Source organism: Symphalangus syndactylus, chromosome 3 (assembly GCF_028878055.3).
Source record: "Symphalangus syndactylus isolate Jambi chromosome 3, NHGRI_mSymSyn1-v2.1_pri, whole genome shotgun sequence".
Classification (NCBI taxonomy): domain Eukaryota; kingdom Metazoa; phylum Chordata; class Mammalia; order Primates; family Hylobatidae; genus Symphalangus; species Symphalangus syndactylus.
Genome location: NC_072425.2, coordinates 73,779,345 through 73,800,861, shown reverse-complemented (window position 1 = coordinate 73,800,861; position 21,517 = coordinate 73,779,345). Strand labels below are relative to the sequence as shown.

General features: G+C 38.9%; 1 protein-coding gene and 1 long non-coding RNA gene across 24 annotated transcripts in view; one reads left to right on the top strand and one right to left on the bottom strand.

Annotated features, from left to right (window-relative positions):
• TRPM3 (transient receptor potential cation channel subfamily M member 3) overlaps positions 1–21,517 on the bottom strand; it is a 943,194-nt gene that overhangs the window by 149,749 nt on the left and 771,928 nt on the right. For all 23 annotated transcript variants that reach the window (XM_055272296.2, XM_055272299.2, XM_063636996.1 and 20 more), the window contains one exon: positions 16,327–16,399. In XM_055272296.2, coding sequence (XP_055128271.1) covers positions 16,327–16,399 — 73 coding nt within the window. The remainder of the gene's footprint in view (positions 1–16,326; positions 16,400–21,517) is intronic.
• Positions 1–21,517, top strand: part of LOC129479338 (uncharacterized) — a 49,935-nt gene that overhangs the window by 4,910 nt on the left and 23,508 nt on the right. The window contains exon 2 of the long non-coding RNA XR_008656646.2: positions 19,399–19,474. This is a non-coding gene — a long non-coding RNA (uncharacterized lncRNA). The remainder of the gene's footprint in view (positions 1–19,398; positions 19,475–21,517) is intronic.

Below are 21,517 nucleotides of genomic sequence, written 5' to 3'. Positions count from 1 at the left end.
AAACTGGCCAGCCATATGTAGAAAGCTGAAGCTGGATCCCTTCCTTACACCTTATATAAAAATTAATTCAAGATGGATTAAAGACTTAAATGCTAGACCTAAAACCATTAAAATCCTACAAGAAAACCTAGGCAATACCATTCAGGACATAGGCGTGGGCAAGGACTACATGTCTAAAACACCAAAAGCAATGGCAACAAAAGCCAAAATTGACAAATGGGATCTAATTAAACTAAAGAGCTTCTGCACAGCAAAAGAAACTACCATCAGAGTGAACAGGCAACCTACAGAATGGGAGAAAATTTTTGCAACCTACTCATCCAACAAAGGGCTAATATCCAGAATCTACAATGAACTCAAACAAATTTACAAGAAAAAAACAAACAACCCCATCAAAAAGTGGGCGAAGGACATGAACAGACACTTCTCAAAAGAAGACATTTATGCAGCCAAAAAACATATGAAAAAATGCTCATCATCACTGGCCATCAGAGAAATGCAAATCAAAACCACAATGAGATACCATCTCACACCAGTTAGAATGGCCATCATTAAAAAGTCAGGAAACAACAGGTGCTGGAGAAGATGTGGAGAAATAGGAACACTTTTACACTGTTGGTGGGACTGTAAACTAGTTCAACCATTGTGGAAGTCAGTGTGGCGATTCCTCAGGGATCTAGAACTAGAAATACCATTTGACCCAGCCATCCCATTACTGGGTATATACCCAAAGGACTACAAATCATGCTGCTATAAAGACACATGCACACGTATGTTTATTGCGGCACTATTCACAATAGCAAGGACTTGGAACCAACCCAAATGTCCAACAACGATAGACTGGATTAAGAAATTGTGGCACATATACACCATGGAATACTATGCAGCCATAAAAAATGATGAGTTCATGTCCTTTGTAGGGACATGGATGAAGCTGGAAACCATCATTCTCAGTAAACTATTGCAAGGACGAAAAACCAAACACATGTTCTCACTCATAGGTGGGAATTGAACAATGAGAACTCATGGACACAGGAAGGGGAACATCACACTCCGGGGACTGTTGTAGGGTTGGGGGAGGGAGGAGGGACAGCATTAGGAGATATACCTAATGCTAAATGACGAGTTAATGGGTGCAGCAAAATAACATGGCATATGGATACATATGTAACAAACCTGCACATTGTGCACATGTACCCTAAAACTTGAAGTATAATAATAATAATAATAATAAAAAAAAAAAAACTGTGGGCACCTAGTTTCTTCACTAAAATATTGGTTTTCTTTTTTTTTCCATTTCTTCCTTAAGTTCTGGTGCATTCAGGGTGGTATTCGTGTTTTTGAATAATTACTAGTTGTACTTTTGTTGGGGGAGTGATGCCAGGAGGACTTCTGTTCCACCATCTTGCTGATGTTACTCTCCCTCACTAAAATATTGTGTGTGCAACTAAGGTCATCTGGGCAGCTGGTAAGTGCACTGAGAGTTTTAGGAAGTAGACATCCAGATCTGTTAATTACTCATGATCCCCCAGAGGCACAGGTGCAAATACCTGGGCACCTGTGGCTTTGGAAAGCCAGGGAATCTTGTATCTTCCAAAGCCTAATGTATGCAATGTAAAGAAAAGTAGGTAGAAGTGAAGAGACATGGGTTTAAGCTTTGGCTCTGCCACTAACTTGACAAACTATCTTGAGTATCTTTCAGACTCTTTGGTTTTAATTTCCTAGTCTGTAAAATGCATGGAGTAGCAAGAGGAAAGTGGATATTTGGCTTCCAGGTGGTTTTGGGATGAGGTAGTAACAAGAGGCACATGGAAGACATTGGCTTTGGGGGTTCCATGCCTGGACTTCAACTTCTGATGACCAATTTGCTTCATGTCATCAAAGTTAATGATTTGAATAAAGGGGTAAAATGGACCACCAAGAAACAAGTGCATTTGGGGAAGCTTGATCTGCAAGTCAGAGGACACAAGGAAGCTAAAAGTGGCCTAAAGCAGAGAAAGGCTTAATAAATACTTTTGGAAAGACTCAACACTATAAACCTTACCTGGTGCGTTTAGTCCCTAACTAAAACACTTTGCTATCCACCTACAGTTTACCAGCCCACACAGTAATGTCCTAGGCACTTTTATGTCTAAAATAGATAGAAAATGTCTCACATTTTGACTTTGTAGGTTGCTTTTGGACAAAATTTCATCTACCTTCATTTGTCCACTATTTAAGAGCTATAGGATGGGCACAGTGGCTCACACCTGTAATCCCAGCACTTTGGGAGGCCGAGGCACATGGATCACAATGTCAGGAGTTCGAGACCAGCCTGGCCAACATAGTGAAACCCCATCTCTACTGAAAATACAAAAATAAATAAATAAATAAATAAATTAGCCGGGCATGGTGGTGGGCACCTGTAATTCCAGCTACTCAGGAGGCTGAGGCAAGAGAATCACTTGAACCTGGGAGATGGAGGTTGCAGTGAGCCAAGATCGTGCCATTACACTCCAACCTGGGAGACCAGAGTAAAACTCCATCTCCAAAAAAAAAAAAAAAGAGCTATAGCAACTTTGTATCTCATAAAAATGTCAACAAGTATGTCTCTTTTATTGGCCTTATTAAGGATATATAAACAGTATAGGGTTAAGAAAATAATAACATTAAAAAGAAAGCAATCATCCATGTGGCATATTAAACTGTCTGCCCACAGGAAAGAGGGGCAGCAAATCTTGTACACATAATTAGAAATATTTTTTATTATCAAAGTTAGGCCATAATGCATTCCCATAAAACACATTCATGAATCATGAGAAGTTAAGCAAGGTAACTTCTCAGTAAACTAACTAGGTAAACTAACTAACTAATCCTAACTCTAGGATAAGTTAGTTGTTTATGAGAGCTACCTGATGCATGGAATTATTGGACATAAACTACTTCAAAACATATGCCAAAAGTTTCGTTTTACTAGGATTTAAGTTATTTTTAAAAATGAGATGAGTTAGGCAGCAAGGCCAATTGCTTATTAATGTTAGTGATAGTTTGTGATAGTAACTCTGCATTTTCTAGTTAATAGAGTTGGGAGACATGCATTCAGAAGTCATTTCAAAACATTATATATATAATTTTTTTTTTTGAGAGAGAGAGATAGGGTCTTGCTCTGTTGCCCAGGCTGGAGTGCAATGGTGCAATCATGGCTTACTGCAGCCTTGACCTCCTGGGCTCAAGCAATCCTCTCACTTCAAACTCCCAAGTAGCTGGGACTACATGCATATGCCACCACTCAGGCTATTTATTTATTTATTTTTTGTAGAGTCACGGTCTCACGATGTTGCCCAGGCTGATCTTGAACTCCCAGGCTCATGCAGTCCTCCTGTCTTGGCCTCTCAAAGTGCTGGGATTACAGGCATGAGCCATTACACCCAGCATATATATGAAATTTTTTAAAAATTTATCTACCTTTAAGTTTAGGTTTTCTTTTTTCCCCTAAAGATACAATCATACTATTGTAATGGAAGATGGGTCAGAACATAGAGATTCTCATTATTTTGTGTCATCTAATCTAATCAACAGTATGCTTTCCTAAAACTTTTCTAAAGTCATACAAAACATACTGGCTATTCTTTTTGCATTTCAATTTCAATTTCATTTCATTATTATTATTATTATTTTTTTTTTTTTGAGACAGAGTTTAGCTCTTGTCACCCGATCTGGAGTGCAATGGCATGATCTCGGCTCACTGCAACCTCCGCCTCCCAGGTTCAAGTGATTCTCCTGCCTCAGCCTCCCAAGTAGCTGGGACTACAGTCACACACCACCATGCTCCACTTATTTTTGTATTTTTAGTAGAGGCGAGGTTTCGCCACATTGGCCAGGTTGGTCTTGAACTCCTGACCTCAGGTGATCCACTCGGCCTCCCAAAGTGCTGGAATTACAGGTGTGAGACACTGTGCCAGGCCCATGTTATTTTTAAATTATTTTATAGTTTGAACAAATTTACAAATGGATATATTAGAAGTTATTCTCCATGTATCTATAAGTAATTAATTAGTTGATTAATTATTGATAGCATTAATTATGTCTGAAGATCAGAAACACATAAAATAAAATGATAGGAACTATATAATTATCTGAAATAATTGTATGGGTTCATATGAAAGTTTGATTTCATATAGTTTTTTCAGTTCCACATTCATTTATCTCTTGCTTAAATACCCCAGTGATATTTCTAGTCATTTCTAAGATCAACAGTGATCAGCTATTATTCATATCTATGTGATTTCTATAGATACTTTGTACAGATATTACCTTTGCCTGTCATAGTCCTTTGAATATATATATGTGTTTGACCTTTAAAATTAATTCCAAAGATTGCTATCTCCTTTTTTGGCTTTTTGACATGAAAGAATTGTGGAGGTTTTTGATTACAATATGTCTCCTGCTCAGATTAATAATATGTGATAAGATATCATTCTTATTTATCTCTTAACATTTTAAAAAAAGCCTAAAGCCCATACTTTATTCACATTTTCTTAGTTTTTAACTTAATACCCTTCATTTTCTGCTCCAGGAACCCATTCAAGAAACCACGTTGTTCCTGCTGTGACAATTTCTCAGACTCCCCTTGTTTTTGATGACCTTGACATTTATGGGGAGAAACATATTGTTTTGGCACTCTCTTTTAGCTCTTTTGAAATGCTTTCCAGAAAAGAAAGCAAGCAATAAAGGTTACTTTGTCCCTGTGCCTCAGACGGACTTCTTTACCAGTGAAGATTAAACCAAAAGAAAACAAATTTCTCATTTATGGAGGACAGTGATCATCACATAGTACTCTTCAGTGCACATGTATGAATGAAACTATACAGTCATGTGATCTGACTTTATATTGAATCCAAGGCCTATGAGAATAGATGAATGGTGAGGGTAATTTTATTCACAGAAAGGGTCCAGAGACCACTTATAATAACTTCATTTGCTGTGAATAGATATTTTCTGCCTTTTTGGAGCCTGGAGCAAGAGGTTTATGCTGCTGTATGACGGATGCTGACAGCACGGGGCTGCTGAGAGAACAGATTGATAAACACCAGTTTATTAAGTTAACCTTGGGCTCCTCTCTGGTGGAAGTTTTCTCTGGTTGTTGTGATTAAGGCAGGGCCAGCTGAGAGGAGGAGGTGGACAGAGGGGTTAGCAGACCTCCCTAAATTCTTGAGTTATTCTTCCCAAAGAATCTCACTCTTGAGGTATCTGAGGTCCAGAAATATAAATGATGTTGGGGCTCAGAAAAATGATTGATAGGCCAAACTTGCCTTAAGGTTAAACTGAAGGTCTCAGAAGCAGACTCAGAAGCAAAGTTTCTCTTTGATCTTCACCTGCCCTCCTGTCTCTCACCTTTCATTCTCTCCCAAGGCAAGCCATGGAAACTGGAAACCCTCTTCCCCAAGGCAGGTCACAGAGACCAGAACCCCATTTTCCCAAAGCCAGTCATAAAGCCTAAAGCTACTATACTAATCCCACCCCCTACCCACTTCTCCTGTCCTTCTGTGTCACAGCTGGCCATAACAAAATTAATACCCTTATTCCAGAAGAGATCTATGTCACACTTGGAAGCAAGTAAGGTAGGAGGCGGGACTTGACTCCGGAGGCAGGGCTCGGACACTGGACCAAAGTGAGAACTAGCTAAAACAGGGCCAGGGTGGAAGCAGCTTTCCATAAGACACACCCTCCAGTGTGCCATGTTGGCTTACCATTGCCATGGCAACACCCAGGCATTACCACCCCTTTCCAAGGCAATGACCCAATGATGCAAAAGTTACCACCCTTGTCCTAGCAACTTCTGCATAAACCACCCCTTAATCTACATATAATTAAGAGTTGGTATAAATATGACTGCAAAACTGTCCTGAGCTGCTAATCTAAGCACACTGCCTATTGGGTAGCCCCACTCTGCAGGAGCAGTAACAGAGCTGTAACGGTGCCAGAGCTGTAACACTCCTTCAGTAAAGCTGGCTCATCCTTGAATTCTTTCCTGGGCAAAGCCAAGAACCCTCATGGCCTAAGTCCCACCCTGGGGCTTGCTTGTCCTGCATCAGCAGGAATGCTGCACAGAGAGGCCAAGAAGCATCTGTTAAGACAGGCCTTGCTGGATTTCCCCTCTCAGTATGTTAGCATTCCATCAGACTCCTTCTGTGTAATCATGTTTCTACAGAGCTGTTCATACTTCACTGAGCCTAAGCATAAAAATGAAAAGTTTTCTGTGTATCTTCAGATCTTCATTCTGAAGGCTGGAATGTCACATAAAAATAAGATCAAACATATTTGTTATGCTTGTCTCCTGTTAATATGCCTTTGTTACAGAAGTGTCAGCTACGACCCTTAAGATGGAAAAGGGATCGCCCCCTCTCCACCCCTAAAATAAGGTAGCCTGTTTTAGCAAATAAAGATACAGGACTCCTAGTGAAGTGTGAATTTCAGGCAAATAATAAACAATTTTTTTTTTTTTTTAGTATAAGTGTGTCTCAAGTGAGACACACTTATAAGCATGATAAGTCCCCACTTGGGGACATACTTATGTTCAAAAATTACTTGTTGTTTATCTGAAAATTCAAAGTTAACTGAATATCCTGGTGTGTGCAGCAGGAGCAGGGGAAGGCTAACGCAGGAGGAGAGTGCCCAGTCTTTGATCTGAGACCACTGCCCTTGTGGAGTGGTCCCATCATATGAAGGACAAATGTGACATTGCCCATTCTCAAAAGCTACTCCAGGTCATCAGTTGAAGAAACTGTGGGCCTCTTACATCTCTGACTGAAACAACATTCTTTCTTCTTCTTTTTCTTTCTGTTTTTTCTTTTCTTTTCCTTTTTTGGAGACAGTCTTGCGCTGTTGCCCAGGCTGGGGTGCAGTGGTGCAATCATGACTCACTGCAGCCTTGTCCTCCTGGGCTCAAGTGCTACTCCCGCCTCAACATCCCAAAGGGTTGCTGTTACAGGCATGAGCTCGGCCTGTAACAACATTCTGTTTGTCTCTCTCTTTCTTCATTTTTGGACAGACACTGGATAAGTCTGTATAATATAAACAGTATCCTCTAATACAGAATATGAAGATCCCAAAGAAAAATCAAACCCAGCAGGATCAGAAGCAAGGAGCAGCAAAGAAATCTTTTTCCCATGGCCACCTGGTTTCCTGTCCTTTTTTGTGGCCTCTGGGTTTAGGGACCAGTGGGTCGTTTCCTGGCTTTCTCCTCCTCCTAACTTCTGGTTCTCTCAGAAATTTCTCAGATTCTGCAGAATAAAAACTGGACTGCACAAAGTTTCTACATGCATTAGATAATTGCAAACTAAATGTAACAATTAAGTGTTAAACCATGTTACATGCCCACGCATAATTCAAAAAAAGTAGGAAGAATAATTTAATAAACTTAAGAGTTTGAAACCAATGTAAGTAGGCTCTTGGCCTCCGAAGAAGCCAGCAAAAGTACGGTGCTTGATAGCCTTTACAAATCAAATGGGTCAGCATCTGAGAGCATTTCAAAGCCTTCACAAAATAGAGTTGACACATCATAATCTTTTAATGGCATAAATTCCCATTAGCATCAACTGCTGCATAAATAATGTTCATGATGGTGATTAGAAATGTTAATTTCTTAGAGCAATCGTAATTTTCTTTAGTCTTCTGTGGCAGTGTTTTTTTAAACTGCAGGTTATGACTCATTAGTGGGTCTTAAAATCAATTTGGTGGGATATAATCAGCATTTAAAAGAATAGAATAGATTGAATAGAAAATATCCAATTTCATTGCATATTGCAATCGCATATTGTCAATGTAAATATATTTCATCTTCTTTAATTTCAATTTTCCAAATACATATGTGTAACTATTTGGTTATAATATAAAATGTATTTCATATGGTATGTCATGCTCAAAAATGTTGGAAAACAACTATTCTATAATACAATGAATAAATTCTAAGACTGAGCTGAAAGTGAATCACAACTTAAATTCCCACAAATTCATGAGAGAGGAAGAAAATATTTTCAGTAGAAGACATTATAATGGCCAATACGTTTTTATCAATAATTGGATCACTTCCCCATTTGCTATGAGTTTTGTTCAAGGTTGTAAATGTGGTGCTTCATTTCTTATCAGTGGGAAAGGGATGATTTTTGCATCTCTATACATAAGTGAGGGCTATGGGGTCAGACTGTCTCTACCATTTACTGGTCAGCTTATCTTGAGCATGTTACTGAATTGCTCTATGCCCCAATTTCCTTATGTATAAAATAGAGCCTGTAAAATCTGGTAATTGAACTACTGTAAAGAATAAACAAATGTAGGTGGAGCCAAGATGGCTGAATAGGAACAGCGCCGGTCTACAGCTCCCAGTGTGAGCGGCACAGAAGACAGGTGATTTCTGCATTTCCGTTTGAGGTACTGGGTTCATCTCACTAGGGAGTGCCAAACAGTGGGTGCAGGACAGTCGGTGCAGCGCACTGTGCGCGAGCTGAAGCAGGGCGAGGCATTGCCTCACTCGGGAAGCGCAAGGGGTCAGGAAGTTCCCTTTCCTAGTCAAAGAAAGGGGTGACAGACAGCACTCGGAAAATTGGGTCAGTCCCACCCTAATACTGCGCTTTTCCAATGGGCTTGGAAAACGGCACACCAGAAGATTGTGTCCCACACCTGGCTTGGAGGGTCCTATGCCCACGGAGTCTCGCTGATTGCTAGCACAGCAGTCTGAGATCAAACTGCAAGGCGGCAGTGAGGCTGGGGGGGCGCCTGCCATTGCCCAGGCTTGCTTAGGTAAACAAAGCAGCCAGGAAGCTCCAACTGGGTGGAGCCCACCACAGCTCAAGGAGGCCTGCCTGCCTCTGTAGGCTCCACCTCTGGGGGCAGGGCACAGACAAACAAAAATTCAGCAGGAACCTCTGCAGACTTAAATGTCCCTGTCTGACAGCTTTGAAGAGAGTAGTGGTTCTCCTAGCACGCAGCTGGAGATCTGAGAACGGACAGACTGCCTCCTAAAGTGGGTCCCTGACCCCCGAGCAACCTAACTGGGAGGCACCCCCCAGTAGGGACAGACTGACACCTCACTCGGCCAGGTACTCCTCTGAGACAAAACTTCCAGAGGAACTATCAGACGGCTGAATTTGTGGTCTCATGAAAATCCACTGTTCTGCAGCCACTGCTGCTGACACTCAGCCAAACAGGGTCTGGAGTGGACCTCTAGCAAACTCCAACAGACCTGCAGCTGAGCGTCCTGTCTGGTGGAAGGAAAACTAACAAACAGAAAGGACATCCACACCAAAAACCCATCTGTACATCACCATCATCAAAGACCAAAAGTAGATAAAACCACAAAGATGGGGAAAAAACAGAGCAGAAAAACTGGAAACTCTAAAAAGCAGAGCACCTCTCCTCCTCCAAAGGAATGCAGTTCCTCACCAGCAACGGAACAAAGCTGGTTGGAGAATGACTTTGACGAGTTGAGAGAAGAAGGCTTCAGACGATCAAACTACTCTGAGCTACGGGAGGAAATTCAAAACAATAGCCAAGAAGTTAAAAACTTTGAAAAAAAATTAGATGAATGGATAACCAGAATAACCAATGGAGAGAAGGGCTTAAAGGAGCTGATGGAGCTGAAAGCCAAGTTTTGAGAAGCACGTGAAGATTGCAGAAGCCTCGTGAGCCAATGCGATCAATTGCAAGAAAGAGTATCAGTGATGGAAGATGAAATGAATGAAATGAAGTGAGAAGAGAAGTTTAGAGAAAAAAGAATAAAAAGAAACGAACAAAGCCTCCAAGAAATTTGGGACTATGTGAAAAGACCAAATCTACGTCTGATTGGTGTACCTGAAAATGATGGGGAGAATGGAACCAAGTTGGAAAACACTCTGCAAGATATTATCCAGGAGAACTTCCCCAATCTAGCAAGGCAGGCCAACATTCAGATTCAGGAAATACAGACAACACCACAAAGATACTCCTCAAGAAGAGCAACTCCAAGACACATAATTTTCAGATTCACCAAAGTTGAAATGAAGGAAAAAATGTTAAGGGCAGCCAGAGAGAAAGGTCGGGTTACCCACAAAAGGAAGCCCATCAGACTAACAGCTGATCTCTCGGCAGAAACTCTACAAGCCAGAAGAGAGTGGGGGCCAATATTCAACATTCTTAAAGAAAAGAATTTTCAAGTCAGAATTTCATATCCAGCCAAACTAAGCTTCATAACTGAAGGAGAAATAAAATCCTTTACAGACAAGCAAATGCTCAGTGATTTTGCCACCACCAGGCCTGCCCTAAAGGAGCTCCTGAAGGAAGCACTAAACATGGAAAGGAACAACTGGTACCAGCCACTGCAAAAACATGCCAAATTGTAAAGATCATCAAGGCTAGGAAGAAACTGCATCAACTAATGAGCAAAATAACCAACTAACATCATAATGACAGGATCAAATTCACACATAACAATATGAACTTTAAATGTAAATGGGCCAAATGCTTCAATTAAAAGACACAGACTGGCCAACTGGATAAGGAGTCAAGACCCATCAGTGTGCTGTATTCAGGAAACCCATCTCAGGTGCAGAGACACACATAGACTCAAAATAAAGGGATGGAGGAAGATCTATCAAGCAAATGGAAAACAAAAATGGCAGGGGTTGCAATCCTAGTCTCTGATAAAATAGACGTTAAGCCAACAAAGATCAAAAGAGACAAAGAAGACCATTACACAATGGTAAAGGGATCAATTCAACAAGAAGAGCTAACTATCCTAAATATATATGCACCCAACACAGGAGCACCCAGATTCATAAAGCAAGTACTGAGTGACCTACAAAGGGACTTAAACTCCCACACAATAATAATGGGAGATTTTAACACCCCACTGTCAACATTAGAAAGATCAATGAGACAGAAAGTTAACAAGGATATCCAGGAATTGAACTCAGCTCTGCACAAAGTGGACCTAATAGACATCTACAGAACTCTCCACCCCAAATCAACAGAATATACATTTTTTTCAGCACCACACCACACCTATTCCAAAATTGACCACATAGTTGGAAGTAAAGCTCTCCTCAGCAAATGTAAAAGAACAGAAATTATTATAACAAACTGTCTCTCAGACCACAGTGCAATCAAACTAGAACTCAGGATTAAGAAACTCACTCAAAACTGCTCAACTACATGGAAACTGAACAACCTGCTCCTGAATGACTACTGGGTACATAATGAAATGAAGGCAGAAATAAAGATGTTCTTTGAAACCAACGAGAACAAAGACACAACATACCAGAATCTCTGGGACACGTTCAAAGCAGTGTGTAGAGGGAAATTTATAGGACTAAATGCCCACAAGAGAAAGCAGGAAAGACCCAAAATTGACACCCTAACATCACAATTAAAAGAACTAGAAAAGCAAGAGCAAACACATTCAAAAGCTAGCAGAAGGTTAGAAATAACTAAAATCAGAGCAGAACTGAAGGAAATAGAGACACAAAAAACCCTTCAAAAAATTAATGAATCCAGGAGCTGGTTTTTTGAAAAGATCAACAAAATTGATAGACTGCTAGCAAAACTAATAAAGAAGAAAAGAGAGAAGAATCAAATAGATGCAATAAAAAATGAAAAAGGGGTTATCACCACCGATCCCACAGAAATACAATCTACCATCAGAGAATACTACAAACACCTCTACGCAAATAAACTAGAAAATCTAGAAGAAATGGATAAATTCCTCGACAAATACACCCTCCCAAAACTAAACCAGGAAGAAGTTGAATCTCTGAATAGACCAATAACAGGCTCTGAAATTGTGGCAATAATCAATAGCTTACCAACCAAAAAGAGTCCAGGACCTGATGGATTCACAGCCAAATTCTACCAGAGGTACAAGGAGGAACTGGTACCATTCCTTCTGAAATTATTCCAATCGATAGAAAAAGAGGGAATCCTCCCTAACACATTTTATGAGGCCAGCATCGTCCTGATACCAAAGCCTGGCAGAGACATAACCAAAAAAGAGAATTTCAGACCAATATCCTTGATGAACATTGATGCAAAAATCCTCAATAAAATACTGGCAAACCGAATCCAGCAGCACATCAAAAAGCTTATCCACCATGATCAAGTGGGCTTCATCCCTGGGATGCAAGGCTGGTTCAACATATGCAAATCAATAAATGTAATCCAGCATATAAACAGAACCAAAGACAAAAACCAAATGATTATCTCAATAGATGCAGAAAAGGCCTTTGACAAAATTCAACAACCCTTCATGCTAAAAGCTCTCAATAAATTAGGTATTGATGGGACATATCTCAAAATAATAAGAGCTATCTATGACAAACCCACAGCCAATATCGTACTGAATGGGCAAAAACTGGAAGCATTCCCTTTGAAAACTGGCACAAGACAGGGATGCCCTCTCTCACCACTCCTATTCAACATAGTGCTGGAAGTTCTGGCCAGGGCAATCAGGCAGGAGAAGGAAATAAAGGATATTCAATTAGGAAAAGTGGAAGTCAAATTGTCCCTGTTTGCAGATGACATGACTGTATATCTAGAAAACCCTATTGTCTCAGCCCAAAATCTCCTTAAGCTGATTAGCAACTTCAGCAAAGTCTCAGGATACAAAATCAATGTACAAAAATCACAAGCATTCTTGTACACCAATCACAGACAAACAGAGAGCCAAATCATGAGTGAACTCCCATTCACAATTACTTTAAAGAGAATAAAATACCTAGGAATCCAACTTACAAGGGATGTGAAGGACCTCTTCAAGGAGAACTACAAACCACTGCTCAATGAAATAAAAGAGGATACAAACAAATGGAAGAACATTCCATGCTCATGGGTTGGAAGAATCAATATCGTGAAAATGGCCATACTGCCCAAGGTAATTTATAGATTCAATGCCATCCCCATCAAGCTACCAACGACTTTCTTCACAGAACTGGAGAAAACTACTTTAAAGTTCATATGGAACCAAAAAGGAGCCTGCATCAGCAAGTCAATCCTATGCCAAAAGAACAAAGCTGGAGGCATCACGCTATCTGACTTCAAACTATACTACAAGGCTACAGTAACCAAAACAGCACGGTACTGGTACCACAACAGAGACATAGATCAATGGAACAGAACAGAGTCCTCAGAAATAATGCCGCATATCTACAACTATCTGATCTTTGACAAACCTGACAAAAACAAGCAATGGGGAAAGGATTCCCTATTTAATAAATGGTGCTGGGAAAACTGGCTAGCCATATGTAGAAAGCTGAAACTGGATCCCTTCCTTACACCTTATACAAAAATTAATTCAAGATGGATTAAAGACTTACGTGTTAGACCTAAAACCATAAAAACCCTAGAAGAAAGCCTAGGCAATACCATTCAGGACACAGGCGTGGGCAAGGACTTCATGTCTAAAACACCAAAGCAATGGCAACAAAAGCCAAAATTGACAAATGGGATCTAATTAAACTAAAGAGCTTCTGCACAGCAAAAGAAACTACCATCAGAGTGAACAGGCAACCTACAGAATGGGAGAAAATTTTTGCAACCTACTCATCTGACAAAGGGCTAATATCCAGAATCTACAATGAACTCAAACAAATTTACAAGAAAAAAACAACCCCATCAAAAAGTGGGCGAAGGACATGAACAGACATTTCTCAAAAGAAGACATTTACGCAGCCAAAAAACACATGAAAAAATGCTCATCATCACTGGCCATCAGAGAAATGCAAATCAAAACCACAATGAGATACCATCTCTCACCAGTTAGAATGGCGATCATTAAAATGTCAGGAAACAACAGGTGGTGAAGAGGATGTGGAGAAATAGGAACACTTTTACACTGTTGGTGGGACTGTAAACTAGTTCAACCATTGTGGAAGTCAGTGTGGTGATTCCTCAGGGATCTAGAACTAGAAATACCATTTGACCCAGCCATCCCATTACTGGGTATATACCCAAAGGACTATAAATCATGCTGCTATAAAGACACATGCACACGTATGTTTATTGCGGCACTATTCACAATAGCAAGGACTTGGAACCAACCCAAATGTCCAACAACGATAGACTGGATTAAGAAAATGTGGCACATATACACCATGGAATACTATGCAGCCATAAAAAATGATGAGTTCATGTCCTTTGTAGGGACATGGATGAAGCTGGAAACCATCATTCTCAGTAAACTATTGCAAGGACAAAAAACCAAACACGGCATGTTCTCACTCATAGATGGGAACTGAACAATGAGAACTCATGGACACAGGAAGGGGAACATCACACTCCCGGGACTGTTGTGGGTTGGCGGGAGGGGGAAGGGACAGCATTAGGAGATATACCTAATGCTAAATGATGAGTTAATGGGTGCAGCAAACCAACACCGCACATGGATACATATGTAACAAACCTGCCCATTGTGCACATGTACCCTAAAACCTAAAGTATAATAAAAAAAGAAAGACCAGCCTAAGCAACATAGCAAGACCCCATCTCTACCAAAAATAATTTGTTTAATAAAGAAAAAGAAAAAAACTCTAAAAAAAAAAAAAGAATAAACAAATGTATACATGGAATGCATCCAACACAGTGTTTGGCACATAGTAAGTTCTCAATAAATGTCAGTTACTGACATTATTACTTTAAAATATCTTTATTTGAGAATGGCAAATATAGGGTAACTTGCCTCAATTTTTATTTTTGTCTCTGATAAGGGGAGAGTGGGGCCTGCAGTATGCTTTGTGGTTCAGTCCATGCCTGGTCCCTGGTCCCATGATTCTTCTGCAAAGCCTTTGTATTTCTTCGTTCATTGGGATACAATGCTTTAGAGCAGCAGTTCTCAAGCTGGACACATGATATGATTCATGGGATTGCAAAACTTCTAAATCGCAATCAGGATTTTGAATGAACGTGCATATATACACTTGGAGAGTCGGTGAAGAGAAATGACAAATTAGTGTTGTCAGAGGGGTTACATGGTATAGTGAAGAGTTAGACATACTTGGACCTAAGGCCAAGCTTACTAATTAGCATTTTAACCTGTAGCAAATTACTTAACTTCTTGTAGCTCAACTTACTCCATCTGTAAAATGGGAATTAAAAATAGCTCCTATATGATTTGGTTGTTGAAATACAGCACATGATGGGTCCTCAAGAGAATATTAATAGTAGAAGAAGAGTAGATACACTAGAAAATGAATGAAATAGTTGGTATTCTGAGTTTTAATTTTGGAATGCTGAATCTATCACTGAATCATTGAGTAATCCACTCATCCCTTCATTTATTAAACAAAACTTGATTGAATGTTGACATATATTAAGGATTGTGTGAGGTGTTAAGAAGGTAGTAATGAATGAGACACATTCTCTGCCCTTCCAGGGAGATGACAAACAGGTAGTGACCAACCATGATGCTACAGCAGACAAACAAACTATGAGGCTAAGAGAGAATGTAGGAGACATTTCTAACTCAGAACCACATTTAACAAGTCTATGATTTGTTTTGTCTTATAGTTCTAGTTTGAATTTCAGCACTGAACAGGGGAAACTTCCTTCTGTTTATTTTAACACTGCAAATTATTAGTCAAATGTAATGTACTTTGTAAAGCACAGGAAGGATTGGATTTAATCCACAGAACCTAAAGGAAACTGCTCTTCATATGGCTCCAAGGACGAGGACAGATCTGCTCTTCATATGGCTCCAAGGACGAGGACAGATAGAGGACTTTGTATTATTGGGACTAGAGAATAGGATAAATACCCACCTTCAAAACAAGTTACAACTCAGAGTATTATCATTTTTGCTTTGACTTCCAGGAAGCTTTAATTTAATGCTCTATTACAAGTACAGTACCATAATTTTTTTCCTTCTCCTTCCTCTCAATGGTTTTTGATTTTCCATTTTAATATATTATTGTGTGTTTTAAGGTATTTATTATTGTGTGTATATATATCACACACACATATACCCACACATATGCCATATCAAATGGTTTTTGAAAGTAGATAGGGTAAAAATTACTATTAAATAACCTCAGATAACATTGTGTCTTACATATTATGTCAGCCTTTTTCTTTATATGTGTTTATAACTCAATGGACATAACTAAACTGTAGTATACTTAAATCATAAAATTGAGTCACACTGTAACATCTATTCTAGGAGAATTTAATAGCACTAACTATCTTATAGGAGAGACCCCTATGTTATCAATAATTTATTGTGTCATAGTATCATTTGGGATTATATCTATTATTAGGAGACATAAGGTCACTGTATTAATTTGTTTAAATTATTTTCACACTCTCTGGACACAGAAACTCTTTTACCTTTGAGTAAAGCTGTCAGGATAGCTAAATCAATGTCCTGGTGTCCTTCTGATCCCATCCGAAATACCGTAATCTGCAATTTGAGACAAGGTGATCATTAGCAAAGTATTTTTTCCCCCAAGAGAAATTAAATCAATGAGACTACATCTTAGCAGAGACTATCTCTTTATCTACAAAGTAGATTCTTAACCACAGGGCAAGCACACATAACAAGAATCCGATGAGAGAGCTCTACGATTTATTAAGAGGGAGATGCCTCAGTAGTTTCCAAACACAGACCACTTATAGTTGCACTGTTTTGGTCATAACCATATGCACCCCACTATGGTCTAATGGTCGTGTTCCCCCAAAGTGCTTATGTTGAAACCTACTCACCAATGTGATAGCTTTAGGAGGTGAGTCTTTTGGAGGTCATTAGGTGATGATTAATAGTCATTATAAAATTAGTGCCATTATGAAAGGCCTCTCCCTTCCACTTTCCACCGCATGAGGACACAGCTAGAACTGCTGTTTATGAACCACTTGAATCTGTGCTGCCTTGATTTTGGACTTCTGAGCCTCCAGAACTGTATGATATAAATTTCTGTTGTTTGTAAGCTACCCATTTTATTGTATTTTGTTAGAGCAGCCTGAATAGACTAAGACAGCCTGCACCCCCAATAAAAAAATAAAACTATGATTTTGGGGCCCTTGCTAGGAGTCAGGCATAGCAATGCATATTTTAAATTATGTTACCTTCCATTCTTTCTGGTTTTATGTAAATACATAAAATAAATATATGAATTACATGAGGATGTATATGTATGACTATGCAATCAAAACATCATTAATATGAACATTTATATTAGATATAGATGGAGAAATTAATACAGCTAAGCTATCCAGTTCCATAACTCCTAAATTGTACAGGACAGCTGGTCACAGACCCATTTAATAGAGCAGAGGATAACTTCAAGCAGAGTAAGTGGGTAAAGTCCATCACAGTGTTGGTGGAGTACATCTGACTTCGTATTTGGCCCTGGAACACTGAGATTGTCACAGAGTCCATAGATTGACTGATGTGGACAGAGAGTGGCTGACATGATGGAGTATCATTTTGTACATAAACAACATAGTTATGTGGCGTCAGGCATAACTCTCAACTTCTGGGGCAGTGATAACTGATGGCAGAGAAAGAGGGAAAGAAAAAGTTCCAAACAATGCATAACAATAATGAAGAGTTTGTTTTCCACATCAGAGGAGGCTATAGAAAAAAAGCCAAAATATTGCTTGAATATCCACATTTGAGTTATTATAGTACTCAACTGTTTCATGCCTCGAGCTTATCTCTAGAATGGGATAATAATGGTGCTTATTTATTTCCAACTACATAGGAAGTAAACAATCATATTTGCTAATCTATAAGTCTAGGTTTTATCACTATGGTAGTGAGAATAGACACACAGAACCATAGACTGTTAATTAGTTGCCTTAGAAAACTTCTAGTCCACCACCTAAAGACAAGGTAACTTGTCTAAGGTCACACAATGAGCTAGAATAACAGCTGTGATTGGAATTGAATAACTCTCACCTTTATAACTTGGGAAAAAAAATAAGGAGAGGGAAGAATAAGATAACATGAACACTTGACTCTTGTACCTGTTTACATCCTAAGGTCAGAGCCTGGGATGAGGGTAAGGCAGAAATTGCAAATTGAAATGCCTTCATAGATATTTGAACTGAAAACAATTTTTTTTGAGACAAGGTCTTGTTCTGTCACTCTGGCTGGAGTACAGTGGTACGATCATAGCTCACTGCAGCCTCAATCTGCTGGGTTCAAACAATCCTTCCACTTCAGCCTCCTGAGTAGCTGAGACTACAAGGCATGTGCCACCATGCTCAGCTTCCTTCCTTCTTTTCCTTCCTTTTCTCTCTTTTTCTCTCTCCTTTTTTTTTTTTTTTTTTTTTTTTTTTGGTAGAGATGGGGTTTCATTATGTTGCCCAGGCTGGTCCTGAACTCCTGGTCTTGACCTCCCAAAGTGCTGGGATTACAGGTGTGAGCCACCATGTACGGCCCTGATCTAAAAAAGTTAAAAAATATAAAGAGCCAAACAAACTCCATCTATCTGCTATATTTGGATCATAGGTAAGGACCGTCAGGTGGAGGTGTGTCCCAATTCAATTAAATTTTCCAGAAATCTGCTTCTGCTTAACCACAGGTTTGGCCAAGATGCCATCTGGACATTATCCCAAACAGCTATTAATGCCCCCAAAGTTTCCACTTGGAAGTTGAGAGGGAACTATTCTATGCTCTGAACTCAGGAAGGGATTCCTGAATTAAGGGGAAAATTTGGGGTCCACTGGAGGAAGAACCAGGGGACAGAGGTGAAATTTTGACTGGCCCTTTAAGTCAATTCTTTAAGCCAGTGCTGGCTATGGTCTGAAAGATATTATCATGTATCATGTACTTAGCTGGCAGCAAGCTGAGGACACTCAGGATAACATCAGAGTTCATTGTTTAGAATTAAGAAATTAGGCATCAAATGGAATTCCTTAACCATCTGACTTGTTCTGCTGAAGACTAAAATTTTGCTTCATAAAGATCACATTTCAGGTGGAAATTCTTCTGAGGCAACAAATAGATAACATTAAATTTACCCTGAAATATAAGATTATCAGGTTTTCCTAGCAACAGATTTAAGTTTGAGGTTGGGGAAAGGAAGATGTATAAATGTAATGTTTCTATGTGGTTTCTGAGGAAACAGCCTTGGAATATTTTGGTACAACAGGGCTTCACAGTTTTTCTGGAAAACCGAAGTGGGGGCAATGGTTGCTCACGTGTTCATGCCCCATCCTTGTGCTGGTTTCGGAACCCAAGGACCTGGGAGTGACCCAGGGTGTGGGAGGAAGGATGCCTTAAAAAGAGGAAAAGGGAGGACCAACGGGAGGCTGGAGGCTCCAAAGACAAAGTTACATTATAATCTTGCCTGGACTGACCTGAGATATTATGTATTCATCAGCACTCCATTTTTATTTTATTTGAAATTTGAATGTTTAAAAATATTAATTACACATTTTTTATATCTGCTTCAGAAAAAAAGTCAAAGAAGAAAAACTAAGGCCTTCCTTTCTTGTCACCCATCAATGTTGGCAGAGATGGAAAAAACACGTATTCTTAAATATTCTTGGAGGGAATGTGAATTAAAATAGTAGTTTTGGGAGATGATATGTCGACATAAAATTCCTTGATTTTGATGCATTATTCTTAGCAACACTGGATCTTATTTGCTAATATTTTATTTAGGATTTTTGCAATGATGTTTGTGAGTGAGGTTGGTACCTGTCACCAGTCTTATATGGTTTGGGTATTAGAGTTACGCTAACCTTCTGAGTTGGGAACGTTTTCCCCTTCATGTAGCAGATTAGTCCCTATAACAAAGGAATTCACCCGCGTCTGGCAGAGTTAGTAGGATGTTTATACGCTGTTTGGTGCTGGACCATTTTTACGGATAGATTGCCGATCATCTTTATAATTTCTTCAACAGTTATTGATCAGTTGAGATTTTCTGCCTCTCCTTGACTCAAGTTCATGTTTTTCTAGATAATCGAGCATTTCATCAACATTTTGCTAATATTTTATTTCATCCTAAATAAAATATTAGCAAATAAGTCCCAGTGTTGTTAAGAATATCAAAATCAAGAAATTTTATGTCGACATATCAAATCCCAAAATTTCAAATTTTCACATTTATTGTTATTTAGTTGTACATAGAATTCTCTTACTGTTTTAAAATCTCTTTTATATGTAGAATTATATGACAATTTTTTCATTCTTCTCTACTTTTCACTATATCAAAATCATGGTCATTTCAAAGAATCAGTTTTTCATTGTATTGATCAATATTATTATTATTGTTATTTTCTGAGACAAGGTCTCACTCTGTTGCCCAGGCTGGAGTGCAGTGCATGATCATAGCTCACTATAACCTTGAACTCCCAGGCTCAAGTGATCCTCCCACCTCAGCCTCTTGAGTAGCTGGGACTACAGTCATGCACCACCACTCTCTGCTAAATTTTTAACTTTTTGTAGAGATGGGGGTTTCACTATGTTGCCCAGAGTGATCTCAAACTCTTGGACTTAAGCCATCCTCACACCTTGGCCTCTCAAAGTGTTGGGATTACAGGCATGAACCAACATGCCTGGCCCAATATTATTATATAGAGTTTAAAGTATTATCTTTTATCATTATCCATTCATTTCTTCTACTTTTGCTTCCTTAGCTGTTCTTTTCATAGAATCTTAAGTTGACTTCCTAGTCAATTTATTTTTATTCTTTCTTGTTTTCTAGTTAATGCATTTAAAATTATGTATCTCATATTTTTTATATGTACTTTGTCATTTTCATTCATTTTTAAATGTAGGTAATTTATTTCCTTTTACTAAAAATTGTGTTTTTAATATTACAGTGGATTTATATATATCCTATAAATTACTTAACCATATACATATATATGTTTATATGGTTAGGTATATATGTGTGTATATACATATTAATACATATATACATGTATTAATATATGTTATACACATGTGTATAGATACACATACATATGTAAAACCACATATATGTATATATACGCATACATATGTAAAACCACATATATGTATATATACATATATACAAATGATATATGTATATATACATATCTATCATAATTATATGTATATATACACATATATCATTATTTGTTGGCTGTAGAATAGCCAGTCTTCTGCTAATGAACATTTGGATCATTTTCAATCTTTTGCTATTACAAACACCATTGCAGTGAATATCTGTATATGCACATGGGTGAGTATATCAGTAAAATAAACTTTGTAGATATGGAATTTCTTGGCCTATGAGCTACTCTGAGGGGAGTTCTTTAATTTATTATTCTGATTTTACCCTCAGGGCCCTTTCCTGTTCCCTGCCTTTATTTTAATGCTGTATAGTAACTGAAATAACTGTTCACAGTGTATACTTTTCTCCTAGAATAATTTGGAAACCCCTCCCTCCCTCCCTCCCTCCCTTCCTTCCTTCCTTCCTGGAAACTCCTTCCTTCCTCCCTCACTCCCTCCCTTCCTTCGTTCCTTCCTTCCTGGAAACTCCTTCCTTCCTCCCTCACTCCCTCCCTCCCTTCCTGCCTTCCTTCCTGGAAAATCCTTTCC